The sequence below is a fragment of the Pagrus major genome, chromosome 6, assembly GCF_040436345.1.
Source record: "Pagrus major chromosome 6, Pma_NU_1.0".
In the NCBI taxonomy this organism is placed as follows: domain Eukaryota; kingdom Metazoa; phylum Chordata; class Actinopteri; order Spariformes; family Sparidae; genus Pagrus; species Pagrus major.
The window spans coordinates 35,425,827-35,444,327 of record NC_133220.1 but is presented as its reverse complement, the minus strand read 5'-3'; the positions used below and the strand labels follow the sequence as shown (position 1 = coordinate 35,444,327).

At 41.1% G+C, this 18,501-nt stretch overlaps 1 protein-coding gene across 1 annotated transcript; it reads right to left on the bottom strand.

The window, feature by feature from the left end:
- LOC140998376 (laminin subunit beta-3-like) lies at positions 1-18,232 on the bottom strand. The gene is made up of 23 exons (XM_073468645.1): positions 18,185-18,232; positions 18,046-18,094; positions 16,837-16,991; positions 12,014-12,128; positions 11,670-11,746; positions 11,239-11,430; positions 10,846-10,909; positions 10,570-10,760; positions 9,029-9,149; positions 7,725-7,913; positions 7,367-7,522; positions 6,922-7,115; positions 6,055-6,151; positions 5,553-5,928; positions 5,280-5,440; positions 4,140-4,351; positions 3,510-3,716; positions 3,192-3,336; positions 2,843-3,050; positions 2,193-2,334; positions 1,908-2,084; positions 1,309-1,468; positions 1-743 (listed from the first exon to the last, which is right to left on the bottom strand). Exons 2-23 carry the CDS (start codon positions 18,068-18,070, stop codon positions 604-606), a joined length of 3,504 nt encoding a protein of 1,167 aa, XP_073324746.1. The 5' UTR covers positions 18,071-18,094; positions 18,185-18,232; the 3' UTR covers positions 1-603.
- Positions 18,233-18,501: the final 269 nt, after the last annotated feature.

The following is an 18,501-nucleotide window of genomic DNA, read 5'->3' as shown; positions in this document are numbered from 1 at the left end:
TCAAAATATTAAAAGGCTTTTATTTAAATACTATGGATTCTGCACAAACAGATGAAAAACAGACAAATAAATAATGTATCATTCACCCTGTCTCCAGTGCTGACAAATACAGTAATTGTGGTGCAATGTTCACAGTGAAGCGTATCGCTGCTGATAAATGACTTTATGTTGGCTGTGCAGGGCAGTCAGGGCTCTGGTCTTTTTCTCAATAAAATGCTAAAAGTAATATTGAAAACAAAAAGATATTTATGCACATTGTGGATTTCTGATCAGTAAATAGAACTTACAGTACCGTCATTAATGATTAAAGATGAAAAACATTGTAACTTAAATATTCCAGGAGTTATTTTATGCTGAAGAGTCATTTCTGTCTCCTATCTCATTAAACACCAGTTACTGATTTTCTACATTTCCCACAATTCTTTGACAACTGCCGGAGAAGAAGTGCAGTGTTATGTTATAGAGAAGAGTTGAAGCAGTGATCCAGGCTTAGGGAGGAATTCTTCTGTAGTAAAGTGAAGACAGTAGGAGGTGTGACTAATGTTAGGGCTGGTATGACATGTTGTGGTGACAGCAGCAGCGGATCCTGCCAGCAGGTGACTTTTATCCCTGGCAGATGCTGAGGTCGTGTGCTTTCTTTCGAAGTGTTTCCAAAAGGCCTTTAAGCTTTGCATCAAGTCCATCAAGCTTTTTTGACTTCTCAAGGATTTCGTCCTGCAGCTGCTTGAGGGAAACTCCTTTACCTGGAAAAAGGATAAGGGTACAGGGAGTTACCTCATCTAATGAAAGATCTAATGAAAACACTGCAAATCCTCTGACATCCCCTTACACAACCTGAGCGCCAACTCATGACACAAAGCTTACTTCCTCTGTCTTTTCTTCTGTGAATTCAGGGGATATCATGACCAGTGTCAAATTAATGTACATTCTACAACTGAGTGCATGTTACACATGCAGCCATTAGCTTTATTTAGATGTAATATCTTTGAATTTGTGTATCTATAGACCAAGAAAATTGTATTTAAAAAGAGCCCAGAGGGGTCAATAATAGAAATAAGCAAGAACAAAACATTTAGACCGGTAGAGTTCCTCTGGGACAAGTAACTACCTCTCAGTAACTAATTAAAAGAAACAGCAAATGTCACTGAACAGATACTGTAAATGTAAAAAAGAAAGGGAAAAAATATATATTTTTGGTGTCTTTATCTGTAAGTTTACTGTCTGTCTAAGGTCTTGTCCTCCAAGATATTAGAAAAAAATGTGTTTTTAAAAACACAGACTTGTGGTGGAGTGATTTTGCTATATTACCTTCCATAGCCTTTAGCATGGTGTCAGTGGTGTTGGCCAGAACTCCAGCATCCTGCTGCAGCTTCGCCAGGCGATCCCCCACTGGCCCCTCTGTACCTGACCCACTGGGTGGAGCCAAGTCTTTAAGACGATCAAGCTGCTCCAGCAAAGACTTCAGGTCCTACAGTCACACACATATTTGGATGAGTACATTTATGAAGAGATTCTGCTGACCTTATTCCCTCTCATTTTAAATCTCTGCATTTAATAAGCAACTTTAAAATGGTTCCCACATGTTTCAACACATCCTTTTTTCAGTTACTTACTCTAAATGCAAACATTTGCAACTGAAATTCAAACGGACCATGATACCTTTCCTCTTGACTAAAAACAAAAACTTGCCATTTAAATGTAATTTATCAGTTAATTTTAGTCTTTATGGTACATTACTACTAAATACAGGGGGACTGACTAAGTTCTGGTGCCAACAAAAGCCCTCTTCAACAGAGAGAGACACAGACACAGAAGACTAGCAGTAGCTATACTCTTAGCCTTTATCCTGAGTCCTGATCCAAACAAACCAAAAATGTTCATGTTTCAAACTCCAGCAGGTCTCTCACCTGCTGTGCAGAGGCTGCTTCACCCTCAGCATCATCTGCATTTTCCTGCGCATCCTGGGCCTGCTGGTCTCCTTCCTTCAGCAGGTCTTTGAGCTCCTCCAGTTGAGGTTTCATTGGCTTTATCAGTGTTGATACATCATCCAGAGCCTTCTCTGCTGGGCTCAGCTGGTCTTTGGCCTACATGGAGAGAATCACGCAAAAACTCAGTTACACTTCGCAAGCTGCTTTTATTAGAATCAAAGGGCCATCGTGTCATTGACAGTTTGATGTATCCATGCTTCCTACCTTAGTCAGGTTCTTGTTCAGTTGGTCCATGAGATCCACGCTGTTCTGTAGTTTGTCTTCCAGGTCAGAGAGGGAGCCCTCCACTGAGCCGAAGCCTTCCAGCAACGTGTCCACGTCCGTCTTTACTCCCAGTGCTGTGTCCCTGTGAATGTGCAACCCCAGAACACATCTTTTACATCAGTGTTATATTTATCATCATAGACTCACTTGAGGAGGAGAGGAAGGCTGAAGGAGGGTCCTACAGACCATCAGACAGACCACAGCATTTTTAGATTTAGCCTCAAAAAGTATTTCTGCTAAACTCCAATGATAAAAACTGTAAGTGCAACATTGACTCTTGAATGATTATTTACGTTGTGAAAAATGTTTTTTCAAAAATAAAGTACTATTCTGGTTACTTTGGATTTGTTATTCATATCAAAACCTTACAAAAAGCAAAAAAAGGGCATAGGAGGCATGCTGATTAAAACAGATTTTAATGTTAACAATTTATTCAATGAAAAATGTTCTATTCAGTCTAAATCATGCCCTTGTCAATTGTTTCATTCTGGGATTAATAAAAATGCTATTTCTGTCAGGCCATTTTTAATTTTAAGTAACTGTTTGAGAAAACAGTATTAATGATCAGTAATAAGAGTGTGAAGGCCCACCTGGCGTCCTGGGCTTCCTTCAGCAGTTTCCTGGCTGTGTCCAGCTGTGGCTCGGCCTCGTCCAGCACGGCTGTGCTGTCTGGTAGATTGGCCGCCAGATCCTTCAGCTCCTCCAGCTTCCTCTTGAGAGCAGCCAGGCTGAGAGGCAGTTTGGCTTTCAGGATCCAGTCACTCACCTCCTGGATGTGGGTGAGGTTGGAGGACGGGTCTGTGCAGATGGACACAGAATGAGTTGGAGACGACAAAGTAAAGGAGTGACTGACCTAGGCATCACCTTCTGATGCATCCATTCGAAACATTATTATTACTAAAACCAAGTAAACCTCGCTCCCATGTAAGTCCACTCTACCTGACAGGAAATCTTTGAGCTCTTTCACAGTGTCACGTGTCTCCTTTAAGTCTTCCTCAAGCTCATCTCTGGCCTGCTTCATCTTATTGGACAGCTCCTCTGTAGACTGTCTCACCTGGTCGGCTGTATCCTGTGTTTTCTGGAGCTGTAAGGAATTGATATGAACTTAAATGATGATTTAGAATCTGTACACTGTTTTAATCATAGAGTAAATTTGAATTATGAAAGAGTTACAGTTATCTGCCTGAAGAGATTACAGAGGTAAAACCAACACATAAAAGGGTGTGTGTGTGTGTGTGTGTGTGTGTGTGTGTGCACCTTCTCTGCAGACTCTGTGATCTTCCCAGTGAGCTTGTCCAGCTTGTCTTTCACATCCTTGACATCAGCATCAGCCCTCTTACCCAGAGGCAGGGCGCCCACGCACTTTTCTCCCTTTTTACAAGGTCGGGTTCCCTCTGGTGGACACAACTCTCCCCCCTCACACTGGAGAGGGGTGCAGGGCTCTGAGCGAACACTGCCACATACCTGAAAAGTCACAGTTATGATTTAAAGGGGAAAAACATGAGCTATGGTCAACAAATTAGCCATTAGATGTAAGGGGTTGATGCAATTTTAGATTGATTGCAAAGGTATCCCAGCAACTTCTGGTTGGATTGTCTAACATGCAGTGAATGATCCAATGATATCTATGCTCCCCAGATGATGAACCCTCTCCCTTTAGAACAGATTATATTGAATTTAGGCATACACACTTTTTGTGTTGCCCCAATGCCCTTTCCTCTAGTGCTACCTTCAGGAGATAAACTGATTTGCATTTTCTTAAAAAAATAAATATTAAAGGTGGTGCAGATGCACACAAAGTTGTAAAAGATGTAAACAGCGAAATCGATTTGCTAAAGATTTCAAGCATCACAGCGTCATGTTGATGAAGTGAAGCCTGGTAGTCACCTGTTTGGCAACAGGAGTGAGGTCAGGTCTGGAGGCCATGCTCTGGTTCAGTTTGTTCAGATCTCTGGTGTTGGCTGGCTGTACTTGGTTTTGAAGGTCCTTAGTCTCTTCTCTGACATCAGCTGACTCCTTCACCGTGTTCCCACTGACATCCACTTTTTTAGCTGCATCTGTAGACTCATTATAAGCCTTCTGGATGGCTGAAAACACTCCTGAAAAGGACAGAGAAACTCAACATATATTAACCAGTCACAACAGCAGGGCTGCTGATGTTGTCAGTTGTTGTGAGTTTGTGTGGTCCTGGAGACACCTATCGTAGATTGAACTACCACAGATGCAGTTTTGAGTAGTGCCTGGTGTTTAAATGTCTGTCTGTCTGTCTGTCTGTCTGTGGACAGATTTTTATCAGTGTGGTAACATCACAGCTGTGCAAGATACAGTCACAAAACTTTACAGGTGTGTAGTTAGGAGGGATGAGTTCTAAGATGGGTGTCGTCTGAACCATGAGTACTGAGTACTCATGTAATAATATAGTAATCACTACTGAATTCTCATGGGTCAGAACCTAAACATGTTGACAGCGTTGCGACTAGCGTGATCCCACTACAAGATGGCCTCTAGTTTATGATGTGTTGGAGATGGTTCAGAGAGATATTCTGCTCAAACTGATGTTAAAGGCCCACTCCAGTGTATTTTGCTATTTTAATGATATGTGAGTAATTTCCTGACAATGTTGATTAGCCACACTGTTCGCCAAATACATTTTGACAAAAAATGTCTTGCTCCAACTTAAGAAATTTAAACTGTTACTAAAATGGAACAATGACGTATGATTAGAGCAGAATCTTCAAGTCCTACGTCATCCTCCAAGCTTGCGCAGGCGCACTGAGGATCAAGTCTGAGAAGCCGTAGAGGCACTGGCAGTGTCTCCCTAATGTGAGTCTTTGAGTCTTCAGGGATGTATGGTGTTGACAGAGCAGTGTGGCACCTTTAGGGAACAGGGCAGTGTGTAGGGTGTGTGTGTGTAAAACTCTGCAGCTTATCAATACGCAAGAAGAACTTATGTCTGAGTGACAATGCGATCAATGACGCATCACTAAAAGTCAGTGCAGCAGTGACTGGTGTGTCTTTGTTTCTGACCTGTATTGTCGGGACTGATGGATGTGTCTGTTGCTTCTTTCTTGTTTTTGTACTCCACAGTGAGGCGATCCAGCAGAGCCCGTAGTTTGTCCAGCTCTGAGTCCAGACCAGGAGTTCTCTCCAGGGGTGATAGGTCTTTATTAACCTTGGCCACCTGGTCTCTGTGAGACAGTTGTTCAATTAGGCTTGGTGACTTTACATCAAAGAGTTAGAATGGGGTGAAGAAACAAAAAAAAACAATGTTTTCCTCTAAAGATCTCAGCTGTCCCTCACCTGAGCTTGTCCAGTTGGGACAGGGCATCGTCGACCTCTTCGGCTGTACTGGGTGGAAGGGCGAGGGAATTCCGGATCAGGTTTAGTTTTTCAAGCAGGTTGAATATGCGAGGTCCAAAAGATCCAAGATCACCATCGCCTCCAGGACGAGAGGGGAAGCTGGTGTAGAGTTTCTCTACAGCTAAGCTGAGGTTCTGTCTCTGGGTGTCCAGGGTGAAGTAGCAGGAGGGACATATCTCACAGGCAGGGAAAGAGTCACAGTGTCCACGACTGCAGGTGTCACAGCGGGCCCCGGTGACACCCGGCCGACACAAACAGGCTCCTGTCTGCTTGTCACAGCCTTCTGGAAGGGTCCCTTCAACATCACACCGGCATGCTGTGGAGGAAGAAAAGATCATAAGAGGACAGTGTAGACATTTTTTTCATTGTATTTTTTTTGTTTGAAAAATCAAGGCAACAAATGGCTCCTGAACAATAAAGTAATCACAGAGGGCTGACTCACGTTGGCAGCCTAAGAGAGCATCTCCGTATGTGTTGTCTGGGCACTTGGTACATGTTCGGCCTCCAAAGCCTGGTCTGCACTCACACTGGCCTGACACCTGGGAGGAAAGAAACAGAACTGACTTTAGCGTCATTACCAAAAGGACAAGTACAAAAAGGATACAAACTTTACAAACTACAAATCCTTCAACAACACAACACCTGTCACCTCAGAGAACTGGCAGTCTAGTGAACCCTTACAGCAGCATGACCAGCAGCAGCTGAAGTAGCAATAACATTCCTTATTCATTGTTATTGTACATACATTAAGTTCTAGCAATATTCTGTTGTACAAAACTGTATTTTTCAAGAATAAACTCGTAAACGTTAATAAAAAGATGTTAGGGCTGTGTCTGTAGAACTCCTCTTGCTTTACTTATTACTATTTGCTATTTAACAACCCAGCATACAGGACTCAATAAAGTCTGTCCTTATTGTCATCAACAATTTGCAAAACCCCTGCTCAAAATGTGTTTACAAGCTTTATCAATATTCTGATATGGGATTAATAAATGTTTCTGTGTACCACTGACTAGAACTTACAGATGCACAGAGCACTGTGTTATGTTCCTTAAAAAAAAGTTATATAGTGGTGCATATCAGAAAAAACATATGCCGATACCTGTATATCTGTGATAGGCCAATATCAGCCGATAATATCAGCCAACCCAGCTCTAGTTTTTATAATCTAGTTTATCTATCAAGCAAAAATGCCAAATATGTGCTAGTTATAGCTTCTCAATTGTTTCTTAAGCATTTGCTGCTGTTCTCTGTTAAAAATATAAATGTCTGAAAATTTGGGTTTCAGACAATATAAAGGAGGTAATACCTGGTCACAGGTGTCACTGTATGACCTGGTGGGGTCACAGCCACAGGGCTCACAGCGTTCTGACAGCAATGGTTTCCAGTAGCCTTTTGAGCACTCTTCACAGGTCAGGCCATGGAAGTGGGAACGACAGGGACACTGGCCAGTCACTTGGTCACAAAAATCTGACCGTGACCCGTCTGGAGAACAGGAACATTCTGGACAGCAGGGGTAAGTACAGAGTTAGGAAGAAGCACTGGGCATTGTGATCAGATTCCACACAAGTATGCTTAACTATGTTATAAGTGGAAATTTAAAATTTGTAAAAGGTCAGATTTGTGCACTTATGTACGTGCAGTGAATACATCTCCCCGACCAAGCATAACTGTTACAGTTAACTGAAATCAGACAGAGCTGAAAGAGAAGGACTGTGGTTTTATTAAAGACAGGAAGGTGTTTGAAGACTCACTGGAGCAGCCCAGAGGGTTGGAGGCACTCAGGCCGTAGTATCCTCTCTTACAGCGGTCACATCGGGGACCTTCAACATTCACTTTACACTGACACGAGCCTGTGCTGTCGTCACACCGGCCTCCATTCACTGTCCCCTCAGCACTGCAGATACAGCCTGACAGCAACACAACAACACAAACATGAGTCACTCATAGAAGATTACATCCACATTGAAATATTTTACACATTTTTGAATTTTAAAGTTACACTACATCCTGAATGTCACTGTCACATTTTGATGTGTTGCATTTTCTCTGCTGTGGTGTATGAGGGGCCTAACTTAAAGCTCAGACGGCTCTTACTAATGTAACACTTACGTATGCAGGCATCGGGGCGGTCCATTCGGCTGTGGGGGTTTGGCTGGTAGCCTGGGGCACACTGGTCACATTTTGGCCCTGTGGTGTGGTGCATACAACCCTCGCACACACCTCCACTCCTCCGTCCACTGGCCTCGTACAAAGCCTGGTCAAAACGACAGCGCTGGGCGTGGTTGTTACAGTCACAGCCTGAGGAGAGGTAAAAGGAATTGGTCTTCAGTATATACAGCATGGGTTGATGATAAATCAAGTAAAAATATAAAAATAAATGGACCTTTTACGTATCCCAAATACACTTTACAAACAGACAGAAAACTATTTAAATGAATGGGACTAGTACATTGACATGCCAACACTGTGGGTAGCTCTGACATGATAGAGGCTCTAAAACAGAACAGTCTGAGATATCTGACACTTCATGAATTTTACTCCTTCATTTCATTTGATGTGCGCACAAATGTCTATAAAAAAAAATAATATTGGCAGGCCTGTTACTTAGCGAAGGGGGCAGGTAATATAAGACAATGACAAGACAAAAAATAACCACAATCCATCTCTTATGGAAGTTCTGGTCTCAGTATTTGTTTCCTGGGATGGACCCAGGCGCAGGCATTCTAGAGTTCTCATTCCTTGCCACTAGAGGGCCCAGATAGAGTGGATATACCTACAAATATTGTTTAACATAGTTTTTAAAATATTTTAAAAATCTACAATTTTATTTCAATGTTTATATAATTTTTACTCATTTTTTTTTTTAAAAGCACAAACACAATGTAAGTGTCAATATGAAATAAAAGTATTTCATTGAGAAAGCCTCTGTAATTGTCAGTTCTACATTTAATGATCTAAATCTGTATAAGTGAGGACACGATAAATGAAAATGTAAGATGCATGTAAAAGAAATCTAAAATATAGGGTTACATTTTTCCTATAAAAGGCATGCCCAACCGATTGTGTATGAATATGGTAAATATAAATAGATACATTAGAATATATATCTAGCAAATAAAGTGTCTGCCTACTGTGATCAGTCTTCGTATTTAATCCATTGTGGGACTAATAAAGGATTATCTTATCTTGTAATGTGGTTGCTGTTGGTGCATTTGAAGGCATTACTGCATTGATTCCATATTTTTGCTCACAGAAAAGTCTGTTCTTGTACGTATTTTGCCTGACTGACAGGTTTCTAAGCTTTTCTCACTCAGCTGTGGTGGTTGCCCTCAGACGGACCATGTTTTCTCCTCTCTGTTGTGCTTTGACATTATCATGCTGAATTGTTCTAACAGGTTCGGGTGAAGTCTTACGTTGGCAGGTATGAGTGTTGCCCTCCTCTGCAGGTCTCCAGGGCAGGTCATTGTAGAGATCAGCGCAGCGCTCACAGTTCACACCTTCTGTGTTATGCTGGCAGTCACACTGAGGATTCACCTGCAAAGAGACACAGAAAAAAGGCCCATGTAGAGATGTTACACAGAAACCACAGACATGTGCATCACATCACTGAGATATCCTAATCAGCATCTGAAAATACATCTCACTTATAACCTGCACCGACAATGAAAACACATGGTTGGAAGTTAGAATGAAATTCATAGCAGATTTCAGTTCAAACAGCCAACAAATATGTTTTGATATGAAATTGATGATGCTGTAGTGATAATTTGCAGCTTTTCTACTGTTGCATTTATGTCCTTATGTCCATATGTCCTTTAAATAACCCTGGTGAGTGCTTTGGTCAACTGAACACTGACACAACAAATCACCTTCCAAAGTCCATATACTTATCAGAAAGTGAATAAGTTACAACAGAAGACAATGCATGTAAATTAATTCTCTAAGTTTTTTAAATATATTGTCTCTCCAGTGTAATCTTGGGGACGGTTCTCTGCTGAATTTACAGTATCTTGTCTGCATGAGGATCAAAGTCAGGGGTGGCCAAAAAGATTTTTGGGCCTTAGCCATGGATCTATTATCTAGACCTGGACACTGCGCCACACAGCCATGCTACCAGTTTTGCAGAGTGGCCACTTAGGTATTGCAGGAAAAATTCCCCTGCAGCCACAAAGCATTTTCCCCACAGAGCACCTTTATAAAATAGACGTCTATAGAACTGTTGACAGGACACCTCAAACTGCAAGCTCAATTATGATTCTTTCTATTGTGGATTTTTAAACCATAAGGGTTTCATAGTTGTAAACTTCCTCAAGCCCATATAAGCAATTTAAATATCTGTGATGCCATCACAATGTAAAGTCTGTGGGCAGAGCGGGAACTCGTGGGTGGGGTTAGCAGGAGAAATTTTACTGTCTATATTCAGTGGGACACACAACCAGGAAGTAAACCTGGAAGCTAGACACCTTTGCTGGTGTATGCACCAGGCGAGCAAATCTCATTGGACTGAATAGGCACCTTCTTTGCATTCAGCATCTAGTTCTATTATAAATCTATGCCTGAAGCAAAGAAAGGCCTTCTGTTAGCCATGGGGGCTCAATAAGCTGCTTATCTCATCTGCGCTCCAGGCAGCCTCTGACTCGGTTTCACATCAACACTGTGCACCAAACTTTGTGGTAAAGAGGGAACCCTGCTGTGATCCAAACAGGTTTGTGGTAAACTTTTTCCATCAACTTACTAAGTTTGTATAATTCTCTTGCTTTTACAGAGAGTAAAATGATAATTTCAATATCAGTCATACAGCTGAGCATCCAGTACAGAAAGACTGTGCTGCAGGTCCAGGATGTGTTAGTCTAACCTAAAAAGACTGGAAGCAGGAGGAAACAGCTAGCTGTGTAAAGCAAAGAATTTGTCTGGCAGCTACTCAAAACCTCCAAACCTCAAGACACCTGCATACCTGTATGCTGTTGGGCAGCAGATTGTTGTAGGTCTCTGGCAGGCATCGGTTGGCGTGTCCATGGCACATGCAGCTGCCCATCACCCTCATCTCCTTGAGGGCATAAAATCTACTGAGACTTCTGCCTGGTAAACGTGGCACATCTCCAAGCTCTGTCATCCTCACCCTCAGCCCCGTTAACCCAGACACATCTGTGGATGAGACAGCTGTCAGTCAGCAGGCTACAACTGCATTAGATATGATTCACAGAGTAATTCATTACAGACAGGGACTTACCTTCAATTTTTCGGCTGTTAGGAACAGGTACGTAAGCATACTGATGCAAAGGACTGAACTGGATCTAGAGAAGAGGAAGAAATAAATAAAAATACAGCCCATCTTTTTATTAAATTGTTCCTGATTGTTGTTCCCATATTTTAAAAGGACCATATCATCTTAAACTGAATCAGCCAAATTTTAAGACTGCAGGCAGCAAACTATTTTTTCTGCTGCAGGAAGACAAGAAAGAGAAACGAAAACACAAAAGCAAGTTAAGTGCTGCCAGTTTTTCTTCAAAGTAATAATCATAAAAACTTACTAGTGATTCTCCTGCAAACAGTATTTTTACAATCGGCCATAAATAAACATTTTGATGAATTATCCAAGGCACAACACATTGTTTGTCCTTACTATGTGATCTTGGTATGGGTTTGTTCCAGTAGGGGGCAGTGTGTAGCAGTATGTGTCATCCATCCTGAGAGGTGTTGTTGTGGGGACGCCAGGAAAAGCTTTTTGACAGTCTGTAGCCAGGTAGAGAGCGGGCTGCCACGTCCTGCCATTGTCCTGTGTCCTCTCTATAACGAAGGCACCGGGACGAGGACCCTACAAAGAAGAAAAGGTTAATGTAGACAAGAGTTCAGGTTTCAAATGCATCAATTATGTGTGAGGAATAACACTACAAATACACTGTTTGTACTGAGATGTGTTTCATAAACTACATAATAAAGATAAATGAAAATAATTTTCAAAAGAAGATGCTTTACAACATTCATCAGACTTTAAACAGAAACGACAGCAGTGATCAGATTCATGTGATCCAGTGGTGATGCAGACTATCCTACCTTGAAGCTGAGCACCAGGTTGTCAAGCTGGAACAAATTATCGAGGTCCAACTCTAGAGTGACTGGACTCTGGACCTCTACAGGACAAACAAGCAGAACAGTATTAACATCAGGTACACCACATATATTCACAGAAACACACTTTGATTTGGTTTAAATTCAGCTTCCGATAGACATGATGCTGTTTTGTGTCGTGCAGCCAGGGGGCACTGTTCAGCACAGTTATATCAGTTCACTTCTGCCACTAGAGTCTTTCTTTCTTTCTTTCTTTCTTTCTTTCTTTCTTTCTTTCTTTCTTTCTTTCTTTCTTTTTTCTTCCTTCCTTCCTTCCTTCCTTTGCCCACCTTTCTTGGACTGCCACCATCTGTTTGGTCCAGAAGTGGACAGGACATCCTGGACAGTGTGGGCCAGCTGACCGCTTGGGTTCCTGGAGTCACATGGACAACACTTCATCCTCCTCTAAGAAACAAAAAACACACAAATACACACAATAAGTAACATTGGACTTTGCTGCAGAATCAAATTGTTATATTTGGTGTATGTATATATGGAATTGTGTCACTGTGAATGTCAAGTGTTTGTCCTGTGTCTGAGCCATGGGCCAAAGACCAATATCCAAATTTGTCTCTTTGCCCACCTGCTGTGCCAGTTAGATAAGCTGTGTCAGTGAGCAGGTCACACAGTGGACAGAAAATCAATACGCCTCAGATGGGAAGCCTGATGACTAACACTCCTAGCTTCATATTGTGTTCAACAATATTTAGATAGAGCTGGTCAGCAATTTGGGGTTAAACTTTGCCCCAGTAGCAGATGAGACAAAGGAAACAAATTAATTGTAAAGTACAGACAGTCTGCTACAGGATCTGTCCACCTGAGAGAATCTGAAGTTGGTAAAATTCATTCTTTCCACCAACACAATTTCATTTAACAATTGTAGCTCTTCAATATTTAAAGAAAGAGAAGAGGAAAGAGTAAACTAAAGAGTTGACTAATGTACCTCTGCATGTACATGTACATGTGCAAACACACACACACACCCACACCCACTCAAAACATCAATGCACTTAATTAAAAAAGGTGAGCAGGTAATGCTCAAATTTCCATTTTTGGGTGAAATTTTCCTTTAACATTAAAGTGTATGTAAGTATCTGTATGAGTGACAGCTGGGCTGCTGCTGTCACCAGTCTGTATTCATTCTGGCACACAGACCGTGGCTGCTGTCCCTGTAGGTAAAAGTTCCCTCTTGGTCACTGCCTGTTTTCCCCTCCAGCTACGTGTCTCCACTCACTCATCCACATCAGGGTGCAAAATGACTTTGATTTGTTTTCTACTAAAAAGTGTTGGACACTACAATGTCTGTAATTCAACCCTATAGTGGCTTTCATTAGACCCCCTCTGTCTAATAAACACTGTTTATGTCTGAAAAGACACACAAGTTAATAACACAGGCTTTCAGTTAGAATTTAGTAGTCTCTAAGACTGTGTGGTAGAAGCAGGTAGGTAGGTGGTGCTTTTAAACCTGCACCACCAGGTCACTCTCCAGGAGGGAAAATTGCCCTCTGTAAATATCTAGACGTAGACTGTAGGATGCACTAACTTTCCTTTCTGCCAGACTAAATTTTCTGCCAACTCTTTGACTTTGTTAGTTGCCAGTTGTCTGTTGTGCATATTAAACTTCAACTAAATGTTCCCACAACTCCCACACAGTTACAGTACACAGAGTACGAATGTCTGCTGTGACAGTATGCAATGCTTTGAAATAAATGCTAGTTTTTCTATTGTTCTCTATCTGTGATGAAAATAAGACAATAATAAAGCATGGTCACAGGCTCTGGTAGCTGGAAGGTTTCAGATTTCAGCTGTCACTAGCTTCTACTTGCTGGCAATCATAAACTGCAATCATAATTTGTGACAACACAGAAATGACATTTTACAAATCATGCTTTCATAAGTTTACATGACTAGCCTTATAAAAAAAATAATGCATTCATCAATGGACATTTGTATTGTGTGTTATTTTTTGGCTTTTACTCATGTTTGGCTTTTACATACATGTAAATACAAAAGATTTTTTCCCACTTTGGATTAAATGAAGCTAGTTTTCCCCTACATATATCTTTGTGCTAAGCTATGCTAAACTGAGTGCATTGTGTTCACATTGATATCAGTCTGGATGTGTTTTTAATGAGGATTAATGGCACTTCTAAAATGTTGGAGTGTTTGAGTTACATGAATGTGAAGTGGGATGCTGCAGGTGAGTTTAACACAATAACCCAAACAGTCAGAATAAATGGGTTTAATGAAAGTTTATCTCTGAATTATCATCACCTCTCTCCTCACTAATGAGGGCCACAGACATGTCAGTCAGATAAAACCCAGCAGATAAACTGACATTCAGTTGACCCTCAACATGCAGACGTCAATGAGCGCTGCACTGATCCCAGCTATATAACTGTCATTCATAACAACCACTGCATTGCAACTGCAAGTATGCAAGTCTTTTTTTCTTCTTATTGCAAAACAGTGAATATTATCTAATCTCAGGTGATAAAGATGTAGCACTCTCACAAACTCAGGTGTGTCCATGTCAGTTTTACCACTGCTTCATCTCAGTTACTGCAGTAAAGCATGACAGGGAGACTCTTCTTAACTTATGTGGGCTAAAAGTGATTCAACGTGACTTTCTCCCCGAGGTTTCTGGCTTTTGACACTGCAGCGTGTCACCTCCAGCACACATGCAAACACACACTGTTAGCATTATGTTGTTGCCAGCTGACTGTTGCATAAACTGAGCTTTCATTTGATTCTAAGTCTAAGTCTAAAGTCTACGGAGGACATTATGATAAATTAGTCAGCCAAACTAAATCTGCTCTGAGCTGTCACAGAGGAAGCTCAGGTTCATGTGATGTAGCAGCCCCAGCAAGATAACCTCACATTACAAAAAACAACAACAACCTTGTGTAGCTACACTGCAGCAGCTATAAATCACACTGGTCCACTGCACTCGACAGAACTGCACAGAAATAAACTTTGATCAATGTAAAAACTTTATTGCTACATTTACAGGGATCTGCAATACAAACTCCCAGGTTTCCCAGAATATGTCTTATTATTACTATTCTCTACTATTACTATTATGATTATTACTATTACAAAATCATTAAACTCTTCAGGGACATGGTAACTCTAAGCCAACCAGTTAACTCTACAGTCTGCTGGACAGCCTTATATTTTCTTGATTCATTTTGTTGTGACACTGAATAACTTGTTACAAAATCTGGTACTTGCAGCAGTGCGATGAAGCTTACCCAACAAGCTCTGACTAGTTTTCTCTGACTGCTCTGTGAGCTTTCTTCCCTATCATTGTTGGTCTTTACTGGTAGTCATGCCATGTGTCAGTGCTGAGATACAGCTGAGTGTTCCTGCCCCTCCCTGTCTGGTGAGGTGTGGCTCAGGTACAAAAAAAGAAAACAAACAAAAAAACCTCTAAAACAGGGAAGGCCTCGATCAATCAGAGAGTCCACGCCTAACACAGCTATCCATTCCCTGAGGCAGGTTCAGCACAGCGCACGTACACAACACTGTAACACTGTGAGGTATGAAGGTTACATAACGTCCACCTGCCTCTCTTTCAGAGTTGCTGTTTTTTCAGGTAGATTTGGGTTGTTTTAGGTTTATAATGAAAATCACTGAACGTTGGAATACAACTTTTTTCTTTAGCAGAGGAAAAGTTCCATGCTGCAGTAGTAGTGATGGAATACCTTAGGACCTGTACTTAAGTACAACTTTGAGGTTTCTTCTATTTCATACTTCCACTCCACAGAGACAAATATAGTACTTATTACTAAACTACACTCATTTGATAATTTTAGTTACTACTTACTTACAACATTGTGCATTTTTAATTAACTTATTTTATCAGCAATCAGAAAAAAAAACACTAATTCAGATAACAAGAAGAGAGCTGAACATCGAAACCAATAATCAGCCAGGCCGATGATACATAGATGTAAACATATGTATAATTTTACTTGCACTCTTAAGTACTCTAAGTCACCAGAACAAATAGTACTGCTAATAGTCTTAATGTTTTAACACAATATCTTTACTTTGACTCAAGTAACCTTTGACTTTTGGGTCCATGTACAACATTGTACAGCAGGGTATTGTGCACTTGATTGACTTATGTAGATATTTCCAGCTCGGGAGACTGCTTTTTGTCCTCCACTACATTTATCTGAAGACAAGAGTTTCTAGCTTCTTGCAGATCAAGACTTAACAATCAATATCGAGGAAATTCTCATGCTAACGTGACAACGGACCATTGGGCCACAGTCTGGGACCAGTGCTGGCCTCTGCTGCCCTCCTGCTCTGTGCTGCACCATCCCTCTTATCATTACACTGTTACAAAGCTAAAATATTAAATATCTCTTCAAACATCCCTTTCAAAGCTCTGTCTGGGGGTATTCTGAGAGCACATCAAATGCTCAATACCAAATATAGACTATAACAACATTAGGTAGTGAAAACTAGTGGAAAAGTCTGAAACGGTCTGAAAGTCAAAACGGTCTTCTTTCTCAATCAGCACTTAAATCCAGTAATGGGAGATTTGTGCTGAGCCAGCAGATGGGCTGGTCAGTGGTTTTTCAGACGTCGGTCAAAGAGTACAGTTGCAACATGATGCTCTGGCACTGAAATCAGACTGCTTCATAAATGGACAGACATAACCTCTGCACCACTCGCCTCCAGGCTATGCAAACCTCACGTAGACACCCATGCGTGGCCTGGGTGAACACAGCTGGCTGAGGCAGTGACAGTGACTGTGCTCTGGTTTAACTGATATGGGTTTTTATATAACCAATATCAATATTTTAGTATCAAAGCTGCTTTCTCTCTTTGAATTCACATGTTTTTTTCCCAGTAGTGGAGGAAGTATTCAGATCTTTTACTTCTATAACCTGAACCATGCTGTAAAAATACTCTGGAACAGGGAAAGTCCTGGACTGAAATGTTTCTTAAATACAAATATTTAAGTACAATCGGTAAATAAGTAGTAAATTAAGTATCAAAAGTAAAAGTAGTCCATGCAGAAAAATGTCCCCTCTTACTGTACTACTATTATACTATTATTACAGAGGTTGATGCTGATGTAAACCTGTTGTCCTACCTGTTGGTATGGGGTGCAGTAGACCTCGGCGCCTGTAAGGCCGCAGGTGGAGGAGGCATGGAGCTGGTGAGCCCTGCCCAGGAGCAGGTCATTGCTGGGTGGGTAACAGGCCCCACGAGAGCAGTCAGTCTGGGCCTGTGATACTGCCGCTATGGCTGTCAGGAGAAAGGCAGACCAAAAATAAATGAAATGTTTTACTGAATGACCACCGTCAGTCAACAAAAACATCAGCATCCCGGTGTATTACATCAGTACCCTAAAATCATAATCACTGCTGACATATATCAAGTCACAGCAAAGACGGACCAATCCTATAATGATTTCTATTCTATAAGGATTGTTTATGTTAACCTAAAATACACAACACATACATTTAAAATACTTTGTATTCCTGATGAAAGAGTTTCTTTTTTCTTGCCTTTATGAAGATGTATCAGACACTGTGCAGTCAGTTAAGTCTTACCCAAAGTAATTATAGACGGACAGTTTCTCTCCAATTATTACACTCACCTTAATTACATTAAACTTTTACCAAACCCTCACTACACCTAACCTCATCATAAACATGACAGTTTACAAGCTTTTGCCTAAACCCAACTTTCAAGACTGATGGACCAGTGAGCTTCTGTCCATCAGCTGCAACTCCTCCGAGCTGTTACTTTACCCCGTGTTAAAGAGTTTTGTCTAACCCTTAGATGATGTTACCACATTTTGATGGGTTTTCTATCTCCACCTTGTGACTCACTCTAAACAGGCTAAAATAAAGTGTCTTATGTGGAAGCTTAGGATATATAAAACTCAAAATGACAATTTCTTGTGGTTTAGAATAAGTTATAGTGTTTAGAATTATATAATTTTGATACAGATACGAATACGCTGTATCTTTAGATAAATAAAAAAAATCCAAGTCTTTAGTATTCCCCCATGGTAATGTCCTTGTCGTGGTGGAGGAACTTGAAACAGACACAAAGTCAGGGTTAACAACCAGACCAGAGAGACACAAAATATGCAGGTATTCAGTCCGACCAATCACTACAGCTGCCCTTTTCAGCTTAGTTTCTTCTCTCTGCTAGAAAGTTATCCGTTCAATCCTTTGCTGCATTGTTTCGGTGGTTTGGAAAGAAAAAAAAATTCCAGGACAAACTTTTAAAAAAGAAAGAAAAATATACAGATAAAAGCAAGATGGATAAAAAAAGATGGAAATCTTACCAGCTACAAGTAGAAATATTCTCATGTTGTGTTCCTCCTACGATTAAGTCTGGGACGAGAAAACAAAAGAATATCAGCAAGCAGTAACAGTCAAACTCAATCAAAGCCCGCTGAATGTATTTCCTGATGTGAGACTCACCTGGCAGTGGTACTCTATCAGCTCTGTTATCTGCTGTAGTAAAATGTGAGTTGCTGCCAGGTTGCTGCTTTATAAACACCTTCTCACCTGGTTGGTATGATACAGTGTGTGTCAGAGTCACACCCTTCACTACCACTCCCTTCCCTCCATGAATCAACACAGACACATACAGACGTAGACGCAGACAGGGGGGGGGGGCTACCTAACCCTAGCACTAAGTGCCAAAACTGACAATATTTGTACATAGTGCATATCTTAAAGTATCAGTATGTACAACACAAATGGACACAGTGAAAGTCTGGTACTTTTCCCCTGGC